At 40.3% G+C, this 16958-nt stretch overlaps 1 protein-coding gene across 1 annotated transcript in view; it reads right to left on the bottom strand.

Moving 5' to 3' along the window:
* The window catches only part of RBPJ (recombination signal binding protein for immunoglobulin kappa J region), a 70240-nt gene extending 55426 nt beyond the window's left edge, over positions 1 to 14814 (bottom strand). Inside the window, exon 1 of the mRNA XM_075194756.1 lies at positions 14740 to 14814. Within this exon, the coding sequence (XP_075050857.1) occupies positions 14740 to 14759 (20 nt within the window). The 5' untranslated portion in view covers positions 14760 to 14814. The remainder of the gene's footprint in view (positions 1 to 14739) is intronic.
* Positions 14815 to 16958: the final 2144 nt, after the last annotated feature.

The raw sequence follows: 16958 nt of genomic DNA, 5'->3' as shown, positions 1-16958 counted from the left end.
AGTGTAGGGAGATCTCTATAGAGTTTACAGAGTCATGAACTTTTCAGTAGACGGTTATGACAGATGAAGCAGACAGATCTGAAGGTAAATCTTGTAGGTGTGTACACATGAATCAGCATGCTCATCAGGATTTTCAATCGTTGGTAAAATTGTTACAGATATCTCATTGCAAGAAATTTTGTGTGGTGTTTACCCAGCTTTACACTGCCTATGGAGCAATTCTGCAACCAGTAAACTAGGTCTACAAACAGAAAGAAGCACACATAGCGCCACCTGCAGGTTGCACTGCAAATAAATCAAACATTCATATTTGTTGTAAAAAAAAACTATTTCAGTGATGCATCACATTTAATCAGATTGAGAAAGCAATGTAACGACAACTAAGACAAAAAATACATTTATGTTCCAATTAACGTGAACATACACAATTACATTCACTTTTCATTTTCTACAAACATTCAATACAACATATGGGCTAATACAATTTTTCTGCCTTAAAAATGTACTCTGTCTATATGTAAGAACCAATAAGATTTCACACAGCCGTAGCTTATCAAGGGAGACACTGAACTTGTACTTGTGACGCCACAGGATATTAACAGATTCAACTTTATGGACATTTAAATTGTCCACTTGGAAAAATGCAACTTTTGAATAGACACTTAAAAATGTCCAGAGAGAAGAGTGCTTCTTATGTACTCACACAAAGGATTGTACTACCAATTTTCCAGTACAATGTACAATTGTTAAACAGGATGCCATAATTCTGCATGTATCTGCTTCTTGTACAGGCTAGCAAAGAGCAAAAACTACTAAAATAGTGCTACAAGAGAAACTTCACAAACACTGCCTATTTAGACAACACAACAGATGCCTGAAGAGAGACCATCTGGTCTACCCCTTTCACCTTCAATCTTTATTGTTAAAGTAGTCAAGCATTCTTCATAGTCATACGCCTAAAATGCACCTGTCCCCCCATACACAAGCATGTTCTGATGCAACAGTAAACAACACAATAATGTGTGCCATTTGTTCCTCAATTGACAATATATTCATACTTTACAGGTTATATTTATCACTTCATGTTAGTGGCTCTAGTATGTAAATGAAATACAGGAGTCCGATAATAGAATATTCTTAAGGGGGGAAATACGTGAAACGTGTCTCCAGAACGGAAACTGAGACATCTCGCACGTATTTTATGTGCAAAACCTCTGCTGATTTTTGCTTGCACCCCATAGACGTACTAACATTAAACGTCGCGGCTAATTAAAGCTCCCCCTTAAGGTGTTAAGATCGAACAAGGCTTCTAGTAGGCAGACTGCGTCAATCCTTAGGCCATGCATAAGAAAGCTATTGTTTTATCGGCTATGTTCACCACATGGATCAGTTTGTGTCCGCATTACCAGGGAAAATTTTCTTTATTGTTTTACTATTAAACATTGCTCTATTTAAAAGGACATACTATAATATAAGTATATACTGTAGACAGCAAGTTAAAAGTCAATGTTCAGGCTTGCACTGTTGTTCCATTCTTGTTGCTTTAAAGTGTGATCAAATATAGTCTGACTCCATTTATTACAAATGTGAACACTCAAAAACCACAAAGGAAGCTATCAAACAAAAGGCTATTGGTAGAAGTCAAATAGCAATGATTAATTTATTCCTTTAAAAATGTTCAGTTACGTCACTTGACATATCTTAGCTTGCGAACCCATTACCCTCCCTCACTATTCGGTCTATAGTAAGTGTTAAATGGCTGGTGTGCTTGACAAGCATGTTAATATGAACACACTAAACAAGAAGCAACCAATATACCAACATTACTCAACACATTATATCATGCTGAAAAATAACAGTTACATAACAAAAGTATACCAGCACGAGACAACAAACTACACCAAAGTCCAACATATTATGCCAATAGTGCTCAACACATCTCCTGCCCTGCATCACCGCATCGGTCGAGTCGAATTAGAATAAATTCCCAGTCTTAGAATTTCCAGGTTCTAGAATTCTCAGGTAATACTGCAGTCACACATCCCCTGTGTGTTTCAGTCCTATAGGGAAACAGTCACCATCACTTATTATGCCTGTTTAGATTGCGTCTCTGAAGCAGACACTTTGCCTACTTTATAAAAACTGTTAAACAAAACGTAAGCAATTGAGACAGTTTTTTCACCACATAACTGTCTTTACTCTCATTACACATAGTACAGTAAAGCCCGCAAGAAGTCATGGTTTTAAAATGAATTTATATGTTTGGAGTTTGTTACATTTAAATGAACGTCATCGTTGAAACTGTTAAAAATATAACAAACAAGTTTAGAAGAGAGAGGTATGAAGCAGTCACATTTTTTGGAAATGATGTCTGTATTCAGCTTCCCAACTCTAGTCCCAAAATCACATGATAATTAGAATAGGAAAGACTTGACTAGACTCCAAATGTTGATATTCCACTTCTCCAACAACATGCCAAACACATATGGCTTCCTTTATATGAAGGGGGGAAAGTATACATATATTTTAGGACCAGTGGATGAGCTAGTTCATTAAAAGTATGTAATAAGCCCCTAGGGGAACAGAAGGCTGAAATACATCCCAGCTTTGTGGAGCTGGAGGCTAAAATAGCAGGAAAAGAGAAGAAAGGAGGGGGGTAATATGTTGTTTTGTAAAGGGTGATGTGTAGAAGCCCTGAAGTTCATTGCTTAATATACATTGCTTCACCTTTCTAAATTCAACTATTAACCCCATTAGATCCAGAGGTGGTATGTACCCCAATAACCTAACTAATTAGAATTTTTTGGGATACTTGGGTGGGGGTTTTTTTGTGGTTTTTTTTAAGGAAGAATACTCATTTCTTTGTCAATCAAGGTTAAACTTTTTGTTTTTGGGATACAGCACTTTTTAATAGTATATTATAAATACCGGTAAATGAAAAATCTTTGTATTTTAAAAGTTGCCATGATAGTGACAATGCATTTTTCAATCTTATTCCCCACTTACATGCAAACTGAAAAAAGTGTACAGTGATACCAAAAATGTCTTATTAGAGGTCTGGTACAGCGACAGGAATCAAAAACAAAGGGGTGCAGTTTAGTTTTTGGGGGAGGGGAGTTACAAACTACTTTGTAGCACAGTTTAGAAGATTAAAGAAAACATTGATAAATTGCTATGCATTACAGATCCTGGGCACTTCCATAGAGTTGTGAAATAACAGGGTTGAGTTTTCATATACAGCACTTATATTAGAATATCTCCATTCCTGTCATCTTCCACCACTTACAGCAATATGACTTTCTAGCACCACACACTAACATCCATAAATTGCCATGACCCAAGAGCAGCAACTTAGCTGCCTTTAAGTGCACATGCAACATTTTTACTTTGGTTGCTGAGTGAACTATCAAATCTCAGTCTAATCACATTAACATAAATGAGACACTTTGCAATAAGATTTAAAATTAGCGAACTTAAAATGATCAGATTATAAAGTCAAAATGTGAACGCTTGCTTGATACACATTACAATTTTTGTGCTGACACAGCATTTTGTTTTCAGTACATGCACAATACAGACAGTTGTGGATCATTACACACACTTCACATCCACGTCATTACTTTGAGATAAAAATGTTACATCTAATCCAATGGTATTATAGACTGATTTGGCCATCTACATCTGATCATACTGGATAGATGGTTACCCACATTTGGCAAATCCTTGGATTGGATGATCAGATTACGACATGTATGGGCAGTTTAACGGCACAGGACACTAACCAGCAGTATAGGAGATAAACATTTTGAATGAATGGTGTTAAAAGATATCATCCACATAGGACCAAATTGTGATTTATGTTTTGCAGCCCAGTAGCTGCAAAGCCCAGAAAGATTTCCATTCAAATAAACCCACACAATGAAAACAAAAAGTTAAAGAATGTTAAGATCTCTGGTGGAATCCCTGGCTAAAAGGTCAAATTTGAATCAATTGTTTACATCTATAAACAGTCTGTCTGGCAGTGTTTATAGAATCGTGTGTAAAACACCACATGAAGAGATCATGCAGTTTGTGGCAACGACAAGATTATATATGCATGATATGCCATGCCCGAAGCATAATATATTAAGACACAAAATTCCCCACATGCACTGAAACCAACCACATTTACAGCATCACTGATAACGCAAATGAATACATTTTTCCTAACACAAAAGCAGAAAAAAAGTTTTAACTTTCAACACTAGAAGTGAAACGGAGAAACAAACAGTTGGCATTTAATGAAGAGACTATCACATTTAAAGTTTGGTTCCAATATTTAAATTATCATTGTGTAAGGGATTAGTTTGAGATAACACTTCACCAGTTAAAGGCACATTACTAAAATAACATTTTGTAAAGCTGGGTACACACTACAGAAATTTCAACCAACTTTTTATGCCGAGCGATTTTACATGCGATCGATGTTCCGATCGCTCGGTCCGTGGACTGCATACACACTAGCCTTGTTTAGGACAATAAAGGGAAGAGCGGACGTCCCTTTAGCAACTTTTTACAGCCATGTTGTCGTGAGCAATGACTGTAATTTCATACTCACTGTTGTGGATCGGTTGGAAGTTTATACACATTACACAACGGAAACGAGATTTGAACGAAAATATTAAACGGTACGACCAACCAAATGAGGCGATAATCGTCCATTTGGGCAGACTTTCGACCATCGTGTCACTGCGCACACTGACCCGACTTTTGAACGAGCGGTCGTATGTCGGCTGATTTAGCCGATTATTGGATGAAAACTGTGTAGTGTGTACCCAGCTTAAGGAAATTGGATTTTGCCTAAACAAAATCACCTGTACTGTAATTTATTGGGGATTTTATTATATATGTAAATTATACACACTGGTAAGAAGAACAAAACCTGAAGAAAATGTTGTTCATGTCCATTACACATTAATCTTCCCTGTTCATAGCAGTTTGTATTATAGTATAACGTAACTATTTGTTTGTTCAGTTAACAAGAGTCATGCATTTATTTGATCCTAAAAATGTGCTTCCGCTCTCTATATACAGCGCAATTCAAATTATCATCATGACAGCTGCATTTAAACAAAAATATTTAATGGCACTAGCAAATGAGCAGGTTCTCCTTCGAGCCTTGTATATAATTTCTGTCCATGTGGGTAGTATAGACCAGTGATGGTCAACAGGCAGACCTAGGGCTGTATGTGGCCGTCCAAGCCTTCATCTGGGGGCCCCAGCTCCTTCCTGCTTTGTCGCCAGATTTATTTGTTATAGCTTGTTACACTTGCTTAAACGCCTGCTGATATGCCATTGTTGTTAGGGATCTCTTCCTTTGATTAAATGTATTGTTTTAACTGCTCATGTGGATTGGCCTAAAATTTATATAATACAGTTCATCACCATCATATGTATGGATTTATCATCATCATCAACATTTATTTATATAGCGCCAGCAAATTCCGTAGCGCTTTACAATTTATGCCTTCAAATTGGCTTTAGAACATGATATAGTGGCAGTGTGTGTAACTTGACAATACAAAGTTTAAAACAAAAACAACAGCAAAAACAATGTTGCTTTACTCACTGCTTAACTGAAGATTAAGCGTCCATACTGATAGCTTTCAGTAGATACATTATACAGACTTTTGGATGTAACTTTGTTGTTATGAATGTGCCACAAAATAACAAAACAATTCTCATCCGCCTATACACATCTTAGAATTTAGCAGACAGAATGAAGGATGTCTGTGGCACTTCAAGATTGAAAAACCTCATATACAGAGCAGATGACGGAGATCAACAATGATGTAAAAGAAATGCAAAATTATACGTACACAGGCGCTCATGGATATCCACCAAAACAGGATAATGGAATTCTTCTTACAATCGTGCACAAGACCAGTATATATTAAATATAAATGAATAAAAAACTGATATAGTGAAGTATGTTTGTATAAATGGAATAAACTACACCATGTAGATAACAAAGTACCCAGAAAGAGAGTGAAGAAATAGAAACCACATGTCATAAGTATGTGATAGTATCTTCCATCCTATATGCTTACAAGATAAAATCTTGAATACTTGCGTTGTATTAGGTCAATAAATGATACTCCTCCTTCATTATACACTTTTCTGGAAATCTCATTCTCATCAGAGTATATGTGAAGAAAGGAAATACAACACAATGCCGTCTGGAACTCGGGTATATAAAATACTGCTGGCAGTATTTTATATGCCCGAGTTGCAGTCGGCACCACGAATAAGGAAATACTACAGTTCCATCTTGGATGTTTACCTTACATGCTAGTGAAATCTGGACTTCTGGTACAGGCATTATACTCATTTTTTAAGGATTTCATTCATTAATGTTTTTAATTTGTGAAATTTTACTTTGGATTAAAGTGGTAATAGACTAGATATTTCCTTTCTTCACATATACTCATCATCAACATTTATTTATATAGTGCCAGCAAATTCTGTAGCGCTTATACTCTGATGAGAATGAGATTTCCAGAAAAGTGTATAATGAAGGAGGAGCATCATTTATTGAACTAATGCAACACAAGTATTCAATATTTCATCTTGTAAGCATATAGGATGGAAGATACTATCACACACTTAGAAACACTCTTCAACCACGTGTCATATTTCTTCACCATCTTTCTGGGTACTTTGTTATCTATATGGTGTAGTTTATTCCATTTATACAAACATACTACGCTATATCAGTTTTTTTTATTCATTTATATTTCATATATACTGGTCTTGTGCATGATTGTAATTAGAATTCCATAATCCTGTTTTGGTGGATATCCATGAGCGCCTGTGTACGTATAATTTTGTATTTGTTTTTCATATATTGGGATTGGTGGATTCCCTCTTTATACGTCAGGGCAGTCTCTAGAAGTACCTGATTTTTCTTCAATGATGTAAAAGAGTTGCATATGGACAATGCAGTGATACTTATACAACATATTAAATCAAACTTATTTTAGATTACATGCATTTGATTATTTTTATCGTTATGCTCCTCTTAGTTTCTCTAGTAAAAGTACCCTACTGTCTAGAGCGCAGATGCCACTGACTTTGCAATAAAATAGCAAAGCATTTAGCAAACAAACACACATACAGGGTACAAAATGAAACCAATAATTACACATTTATTGACAGTACATAATAAACAAGAGTATTACCCATATTTTAATCAAAGGAAAGAACTTGCAATATATTTTTTTGAAAAACAGCAAAACCCATTTAATTGTGCCATAACTGATAGCAGCTCTGAAGTCAAACCAGAATGAATCACAGGTGTGGCAGCCAAAACAACTTCCTGGCTGACATATGCCATGATTCATGGACATTAAAAACCTGGCACTTTACCAGGCAGCAAGACCAGGGACAACGCCATAACTAGTGTGGCTACTGAAATTTTCCGAGATAACTGTGCATATTAGTGTGACATTTATAAAATAAAAAACAACATATCGCGCTACACAAATGCCATTCATACATGGAAGAGACACAACGCTACCCTTACACACAGCGAGAACACTATAAATAGCTGATGAGTAGCGCTGCAGTTTCTACACCACCTGGGAAGCAATCACTAATTTTTTGCTTAAAAATTCTGCGGCACACTAGGCAACACTATAAAGTACAACACTACACGGTTTGAGCCAGATATTGTAGTATTCCAGGGCAAAGTTCGCAAAATGAAACATGTAAACGCTATTAAAATTACACAAGTTAATAAAAAAAAGTTATGATTTTGGTTATTGCATTCCCTGCAGTTGCATCAAAAATGTTGCTCTTTATATATATGTCATTAATAGAATGCAATATTGTTCTTGATAAGATTAATGTAAAAGTTATATACTTCTGTAACGTGAACACTACTGATTTTTTTTTTTGTCTTGTTTGTTCTATACTAAAACACACACAGTATCTACCAAAACTAAGAGCCACGAGGAGCTACTGTGGGAACTGAGCAGGTTGTCACAGCAGAACAACTCTATTGATCATCTCATATCTAAGAATCCTGATAGGTGGAACATGCCTTCACTATGATAGTAAACAGTAGCTGGCAGCTCAAACCTTACAAAATAACCAAGTTCACTAAGCATACAATGGTCTCTGTTTTCCCACTTATTTCTTAAAAGCAATAACCTTACAAAACGTGAATAAGAGAAAAATATATGGGTGGTAGTACTTTACTAAATGTAAAATATAAACCAATTTAATATAAAAAAAAGTATGTTTTAATATTTAAAAAATGTTTTATTGACAGTTCACATACTCTGCCAGAGCTTAAGATGTTTATAACTGCTATGCTGTCAGCTGCAAGCTATTGTTTATTTAGCAACTATTTCTCACATCAAAAAGCCTAAAGGACGAGTAAATCCTAAAATTATGCCCTGCAATGTTTTTTTCACACATGTCAAAATATGCAGTGCGGGTCACTCGATGGTAGAATTGGACACACACACACAACAGAGGTACACTGGACAGGACCATCCTATTTCTTATAGTTAGAAATAAATCCTGCTGGTGAGACTTCAACTCCATTTCTTGCCAGTATATGTGCTACAGACACACTTTTGTAACAGCTTGTACTAACAATGTGAATCAAATCACGTACACGTTTTCATAGCTTGTTAAAAACAAAACCAACAGCACCTTCAACACAAAGAAATTTACGACAAATCCAAATTGCTCAAACAAACCACATGATCCATAGAGACTTGCGTGACTGTTGTCAAACCAGAGGTAAATTACATGGATGATGTTTGCAATACACAGTGTCATTGTGACAAAAGGTTACACAAAGTATAGACACTAAATCATTTCTAAATTCCAGTTTCTTTCTTTGTGAGCAAATAAAAGATTGATAACAAAATTCATGAAATCTGATACCTATAATCTAATCATGTGCTTTCTAACATCCGAACGAAATTTAATAAATTCTACAAAAATTTGGTTATCAGTATTGTGAATCATGGGCTTTAGAGTCTGCTGTATGTATTATTTGTGACATATGTATGTTAGCAGTCTAGTCTACACTGCATTATAACACAACTACCAACTGATGCTATATAGATACTACACAGTGCAAGTTTATCTCTCATAAAACAAACTCTGACGAAAGAGTTTTCAGCAAATTCTACCAACCTCAGACATAACTTTTTTTTAACCAGTTTACAAATCGCTAAGGAATTTCACACCTATGACTGGAAACCTATGAATGGCAACATGCTTTCATTTTCCATCCTAGGAAATTTACTCCCCATTCATTTTCTGTGCATTTCAATTGGTGCAAATAAACAGTACAGACAGATTGTTTAGTCCAGGCAGAATGTACAAGTAAATGTAATTCACGAAGCTTATGATATGCTGCCTTTTCAAGTGCTCTTCAATACACTCTTACAGCACTGTAATCTTATTGAACACAAAGTGGAGTCTTGGCAACAAGAAAATGTATATGATATTTGAGAGCAAAACTGCACGCTTAGGACAAGAGTGTGAACATGTCTTATGTACAAGGATAGTAACTGACAAATACACAAATGTGCTGGATAATGGAATCTGTAAAAAACAATAAATAGTGGTATAACAATAGGCAACATACCTTTATATGCCCCAGGAGAAAACATCCTGGTTGAAAAGGAAATACTTTGCTTTATAATCTTCATAATTCTATGAAATTTCTGATATTATGGTGCACACATTCTCTAACATGATATGCTTTACATACAAGGCGACAAACATAATTCCATTTACGGGACCCCTTGTTAAATATTACACTTTATAACATATGGAAATTGTATACGAAGAACTACATAGTATAAGACAATCAAAATCTGGAAGTACTAGTGTAATATGAATTTTACCCCATCTATCAGCACTGAATCTGCCTGATAAACATTGGTGACATTTCCAATAGTATAGAGAGAAACAATTTTCAAGCGTACCTTGAATAAACCCAAAAATATATACCAATGGCCACTTGCAACAGACTGCTCCTCTAAAACCTGCATATCACACTACGGGGTCACATGAATGCAGCCACACACAGCCTAAAGTACCAACAACAGGATGTTCCCAATTTGGCCATTCAGCACTCAGATCCCGTGGGGGTGAACTGATAACCACACACAGAGGTAGGTAGCCGCCATCTGCCAAACACACTTATAGACATGTTCAAAAAAATATCAAGATGCCCCCCCCACCCAAAAATAAAATGATCATAACAGTTTTGAGACCACATAAATGGAATTATAAACCCCACTATGTGTGACAAAAGTGTAATATAAATTTGTAAGGTTAGAGTACATGTAAAGAAATACAATTGTTGGGTCAATAACTACTACACTATACTGAGGTAAATAAATCTGCGCCATATGGGCCTTTTGCCCTGCTTTAAAAGCACAAGTGTACCACCTGAAATGTACTAGATTTAAACAAAAAAATTAAAAGGAAGGATGATTATTCTGGTGAATAGCGCTATTATGCAACAACTGTCTGTGGAGCTTTTTGTCACAGACTAATCACAACATCAGAGATACCACAAAAAAACGCTAGCATCTTCCAAACGTAAAATAAAAAAATAAGCCAACATAAGGAAACAAAATGGGAAATTCTATTAAATTTGTGCATATTTTCTAGGGAAATACTGAAATTTACATAATGTATTGTAAAAAAGCATTCCGGAAGCTGCCTGTTAAAATTTAACACACAAATGACATATTAAATACCGAATGTAAACAACTTGGATGAGGCATGTTAACACACCAAAAATGTATCTAGTGTAGCCAATAAAACAATAGAACTGCAAGTTTGAATGGGATATCAATATACAGTTATGACAAAACATTAGATCAACTATTGAATTATTTTTAAGGACATTGTACATGTGTATGAATAATAATATACAATATATATATATATATATATATATATATATATATATATATATATATATATATAGACACACACACACACACTTTAATATAATTGCATTGTGACCACTGATTTACATTTGATCTTGTAGAGGACATTTAGTACTTATAACAAATATAGTTATCTAGGGAAACAATATATAACTGTATAACTTTGGAGCGTGGATCACTCATTACACAGCTGCTCTCGTTAGAATTGTAATAACAATCAACCCACATAGGAGCGCCCTCAAACAAAATCATACAATACAGTATCTCATAACAGCATTTTAATTGAGAATCATCATCACTTTTTATATAGCGCCACCAATTCCGGGGTGTTGTACAGAGAACATTTGTCATTCGCATCAGTCCCTGCCCCATTGGAGCTTACAGTCTAAATTAGATTTTGATTAAATGATTTGCAATAACACAAGCATTCGCAATCATATAAATCCATCCTAATGACTGGGCATGAATATTAGTAACTTCAGGACAACTAGGCCAGCCACTAGACTGTGAGTTACGACAGAATATTTCAAATTGAAAAAAATCTGGTCAGATCTGATATAGCAGAACAGTAAATCTAATTAGCGAATTAGTAAAGATGACTAATTAGCATATGTGAGGTCATCATTTGACCTGGAAAAAGTCCAGTGTACATTTACATAGAAATTAGATCAATCAGCCACACCCCTAAATGACTGAATCTGTGCAATTAGGTTCTTTAGCGCACGCTTACACCGTATACAAGTGAGATCATTCAGCAATCTTAGCAAAGAACTGCGCTGATTATGACAATCATTACAAATGATCTCCAATAAAGGGAACTTGCTACATGAATGGAGGAATAATTTACACATGGCCTTAGACAAATGGGTATGCTAAATTGAGAGGGGAATTTTTATTTTTTTGAATTTACACAGGATGTCACAACGAAACAGTGAATTAAACAGGACTACAAGCAAAGAGTAGAGGATATGGCACGTCACTCAATGAAAGGGAGGCAGCAATACTCAGGGCGCTAATCAATGAAAGAAGTGGGGTGGGTATTACGTGGACGCCACTCAAAGATTGTGGTGTGGGCGTTATGAGGGTGCCAATACGTGAAGCGCCACTAAACGAAAGGGGGGGTAGTACATGGGGTGCCACACAATGAAAGAAGGGGACTATAAGTGGAGTACCTTAAGCAGGACGTCACAACGGGAGGGCAGGGGTGGAGTCCTTAAATGGGACGTCACAATGAGAAGGAAAGTATTAAAAGATACACAAAAAAAAAAAAAAAAAGGGAGAGGAGGGGTTTACACAGGACACCATACAACACGCAGTGGTGTTTACATGAGATATTACATAATGACAGAGGGAGGAGTTTACGCAGGATCGTCACACACTGGAGGGGGGTGTTACCTAGGACGTCACGCGGGGGTGGCGTGGTTGGTTAGGGCTATTAACTAGGATGTCACGTGAGAGTGGAGAGGTTAGGGTTAACCCGGGACGTCACACAGGATGGGGGGATCTATTACCTGGGACGTCACAAGAGGGTGGGGAGGGGATTTGCTATTGCCTGGGACATTGAACGAGGGGCCCGGGGGGGTTTACCTGGGACATCACGCTGGGGACCTATTACCTGGGAGGTCACGAGGCGGGGGTTATTTGCAGGGACGTCATGAGAGGGTGGGGAGATATTTAGCTATTGTCTGGGACTTCACGAGGGTGTGGGGGGGGGGGGGGGTTGCTATTGCCTGGGACATCCCACAAGAGGGGGTGGTGTTTACCCGAGACGTCCCACGAGGGGGGGTGGTGGGGGTGTTTACCCGAGACGTCCCACGAGGGGGGGTGGTGGGGGTGTTTACCCGAGACGTCCCACGAGGGGGGGTGGTGGGGGTGTTTACCCGAGACGTCCCACGAGGTACCCGAGACGTCCCACGAGGGGGGGTGGTGGGGGTGTTTACCCGAGACGTCCCACGAGGGGGGGTGGTGGGGGTGTTTACCCGAGACATCCCACGGGGGGGGGGGGGTGGTGGGGGTGTTAACCCGAGACGGCCCACGAGGGGCAGGGGGTGTTTACCCGAGACGTCCCACGAGGGGCAGGGGGTGTTTACCCGAGACGTCCCACGAGGGGCAGGGGGTGTTTACCCGAGACGCCCCACGAGGGGCAGGGGGTGTTTACCCGAGACACCCCTTGGGGGAGGGGGGGAAATTACCTGGGATATCCCACAAGAGGGGGGGGAGGGTTACCTGGGACATCCCACAATGGGGGGGGTGTACCTGGGACGTCCCACAAGGGGGGTTTACATGGGACGTCCCACAAGCGGGGTCAGGTGCTTACCTGGGATGCCCCACAATGGGGGGTGGGGGGTTTATCTGGGATGTTCCACTGGGGGGGGGATTTACCTGGGACATTCCACTGGGGGGGGTTTACCTGGGACATTCCACTAGGAGGGGGGGGGGGTTTACTTGGGATGACCCACAAGGAGGGTGGGGGTTTACTTGGGACGACCCACAAGGAGGGGGGGGGGGTTACCTGGGATGTCCCACAAGGAAGGGGGGGGGGTGTTTACCTGGGACGTCCCACAAGGAAGGGGGGGTTTACCTGGGACATCCCACAAGGAAGGGGGGGTTTACCTGGGACGTCCCACAAGGAAGGGGGGGGGTTTACCTGGGACGTCCCACAAGGAAGGGGGGGGGTTTACCTGGGACGTCCCACAAGGAAGGGGGGGGGGGGGTTTACCTGGGACGTCCCACAAGGAAGGGGGGGGGGTTTACCTGGGACGTCCCACAAGGAAGGGGGGGGGGGGTTTACCTGGGACGTCCCACAAGGAAGGGGAGGGGGTTTACCTGGGACGTCCCACAAGGAAGGGGAGGGGGTTTACCTGGGACGTCCCACAAGGAAGGGGAGGGGGTTTACCTGGGACGTCCCACAAGGAAGGGGAGGGGGTTTACCTGGGACGTCCCACAAGGAAGGGGAGGGGGTTTACCTGGGACGTCCCACAAGGAAGGGAAGGGGGTTTACCTGGGACGTCCCACAAGGAAGGGAAGGGGGTTTACCTGGGACGTCCCACAAGGAAGGAGGGGGGTTACCTGGGACGTCCCACAAGGAAGGAGGGGGGTTACCTGGGATGTCCCACAGGGAAGGAGGGGGGTTACCTGGGACGTCCCACAAGGAAGGAGGGGGGGGCTTACCTGGGACGTCACAATGGAAGGGGAGGGCTACACTGGGTACCACACAACAGGGGGTTGGAGATGGACATGATTAGTGTACAGTGTGTACATGTGGCAGAATCACACAGGGTCTGTGGGTTATATGAGGGGAGAACATGTAAGCCACTGGTAGGGAATAGTACTATCAGCCATAGGAGAAGTAGTGTAAGGGTTACAGTGCTCCTGGGAGGATTACTGGGCATGATACAGGGATGTGTACGGCACATGGGTGCACACACAGCTACACACATATAGGAGAAGCGCAGTACTGTGGAGAACAGCTCCCACACACAGCTACACACATATAGGAGAAGCGCAGCACTGTGGAGAACAGCTCCCACACACAGACAGTGTAACAAAGACTCGGACACGGCGCTTTCCCCGCACACAGACAGCGGAGAGCTCCGAGACAGCCGCAAGTAGTGACCGACACCAGCCGCAAACTACGGCGGCCTCCGTTCCCGGGACCGGAGCCTCATCCCTCCACCCGCGCCCAGTCCCCACGTCTCTCACCCTCCCACAGCTCACCGCCACCCTCCTGGCTCCCCCTCACAGCCGCCCTGACTCCCAGACTTACCCTGTCACAACAGGCGCCATCTTCCACAAACTCTCGCCAAAACTCCAAACCTCGCGAGAACGAGGCTGTTGTTGGTAGAACATCCAGCAACCATCTGCCCCGCCCCTCCGAGGCACCGCCACGCCCACCCGACTCACGGTATGGCCACGCCCCGACCAGCGTTCCCACGCCGCTACTACGTGTTTGTGTGTGACGTCACAGAGCCTGTATCAGAATATGAAGTAGAAATGGGCTAAGTCTGTAGTGATCTGTGCTGAGACCCACATCAGCTTTATTACCCATTGTCCTTTATATAATAATGTACATTTAAGACTGTATTTCTGGTTTGGGCGAAATAAAAAATAAATGACCCTAGACACTACTTCTCTCACCAGTTTGCTAGGTTACACCAGTTTTTCCTGGTGCTGCATTGTTCATCTCAGCTTTGGCCAAAATTAAAGGAAGTTATGACTAAAGCTTATTGTAATGCGCTATGTAATATGCTGGCGCGATATAAATAAATGGTGATGATTGGTCCTTCCGCACTATGGACATTTTAAAGTGGTGGATAATATCATTTTTATGGTGGTGCGCTACAAAAAAACAGATAAATCACAGGAATAACTGTTATATAGAAGATTATGTAATACTGAAAGGAACCCAAAACATATCTACATTGATGAAGTGGATACATAAGTTTAGTGATGCAGCTTTCATTACTGTGATCTGAATATACATTGTGTATAATGGCAGTCCTCTTTCCCAACAAGGCCGACTTGGTACCTTGCTGGTATGTAATTACAATTGTTTACAAATTAACTATATATATATATCATCATCATTTATAAGGTGCCACAGATTCTGCAGCACTGGACAGTGGGCATACAGATGCATGAATACAACATAACATCTCATTTGCTCCCAACCATGTAACCTTGCTGCTTTTTATGCCACCTTTGACTCTCTCCTCTGCTCCTCTCCACCCTTGACTTAACCACCCATGTCACCTCCAAAATTGAGTCTATTCAATACAGCATCTCCCCCCTTCAGACTCCAATATGTCCTCATTGCAGTTGCTCTTCTTGTTTTCCTCTATGTCTGCCTTCCCCCTTTGCCAGTTACTACATGGCTTCCTGTCCCCAACAAAATACAGTTCAGACTCCTTATAGTCACCTATAAAGTCCTCAGCTACCTTATGGCTCCCACCTAATTTCCATCCACCCCTACACTCTGCCAACAACCATCACTCACTTTACCTCCCCAATGAAGTAAGGCTCCTCCCTCTCCTGCCTCCAAGACTTCTGCCATGCTGCCCCCTACATCAGGAACACACTCCATAGTCTCCACGTGCCCTACAAACTGGTCTTTTCATCAAAGCCTAGCAGCCCTCCGACTAACTCACCCCTGACCACCGCACAATTACTCCCCACTCAGTGTCACCCTCTGTGTCCTGCTATATACTGTGCCCCTCCCCTCTAGATTGTAAGCTCTCATAAGCAGGGCTCTCTGGCCTTGTGGGTTTTTCCCATCTACGATTCCCTTTTTATCTCCGCTCCCTTGAGATGCCCATTCAGTCCAGTCTTTAAGGTTGACCCTAAGTGTCTCTAGCCCTGCTTAGCACAGCCACAATCCTGGGCACTATCTTACTCTTGCTAATTGTCTTATTTACAATAATTCTCCCCAACTTATTTTCTTTATTCTCTTGCTGTTTGTTCATTACATAATGTTGTGTTTACACTGTCCCCCATTGACCACTAGTGGCATATTATAAATCAATAATAATACATGAATACATATAATAACAAATACAATTAAGCATAATAGCAGTCGTGTGGTAAAGTATGAGTAATGCTCAAACAATCACAGGTAGCACAAAAACAAGTACAAATTGTATGTGTATGAGTTAACTATCAGCAATGCATTGCAATCTGTTACACTATGCCTGCTCAGTTAGAGTAGCACCTCCCTCCTAACATGGTAACCTGCTTCAGAGAAGTGAATGGGACCATTAATATAGCTTCAATAATTTATTTTAAAAAATACTTAAATTTTAAAATTATTTTAAATCAGTTTTAAACTTTATTTTTTCTTTACTGAGTGGCGTGCCAGCATATGCATGTGCGCATCTACCAAGACTGGCACGCTGAGGGGGAAGGGGGGTGGGTAATCCTGTACCACTCCGGAGAGGTGTTGTGATTCTCAGCTTCAGACAAGAAGTGATTTATTTTAATCACTGCGAT

The sequence above is a fragment of the Mixophyes fleayi genome, chromosome 1 (genome assembly GCF_038048845.1).
Source record: "Mixophyes fleayi isolate aMixFle1 chromosome 1, aMixFle1.hap1, whole genome shotgun sequence".
Lineage (NCBI taxonomy): Eukaryota > Metazoa > Chordata > Amphibia > Anura > Limnodynastidae > Mixophyes > Mixophyes fleayi.
This window is presented reverse-complemented; position numbering and strand designations above follow the sequence as displayed.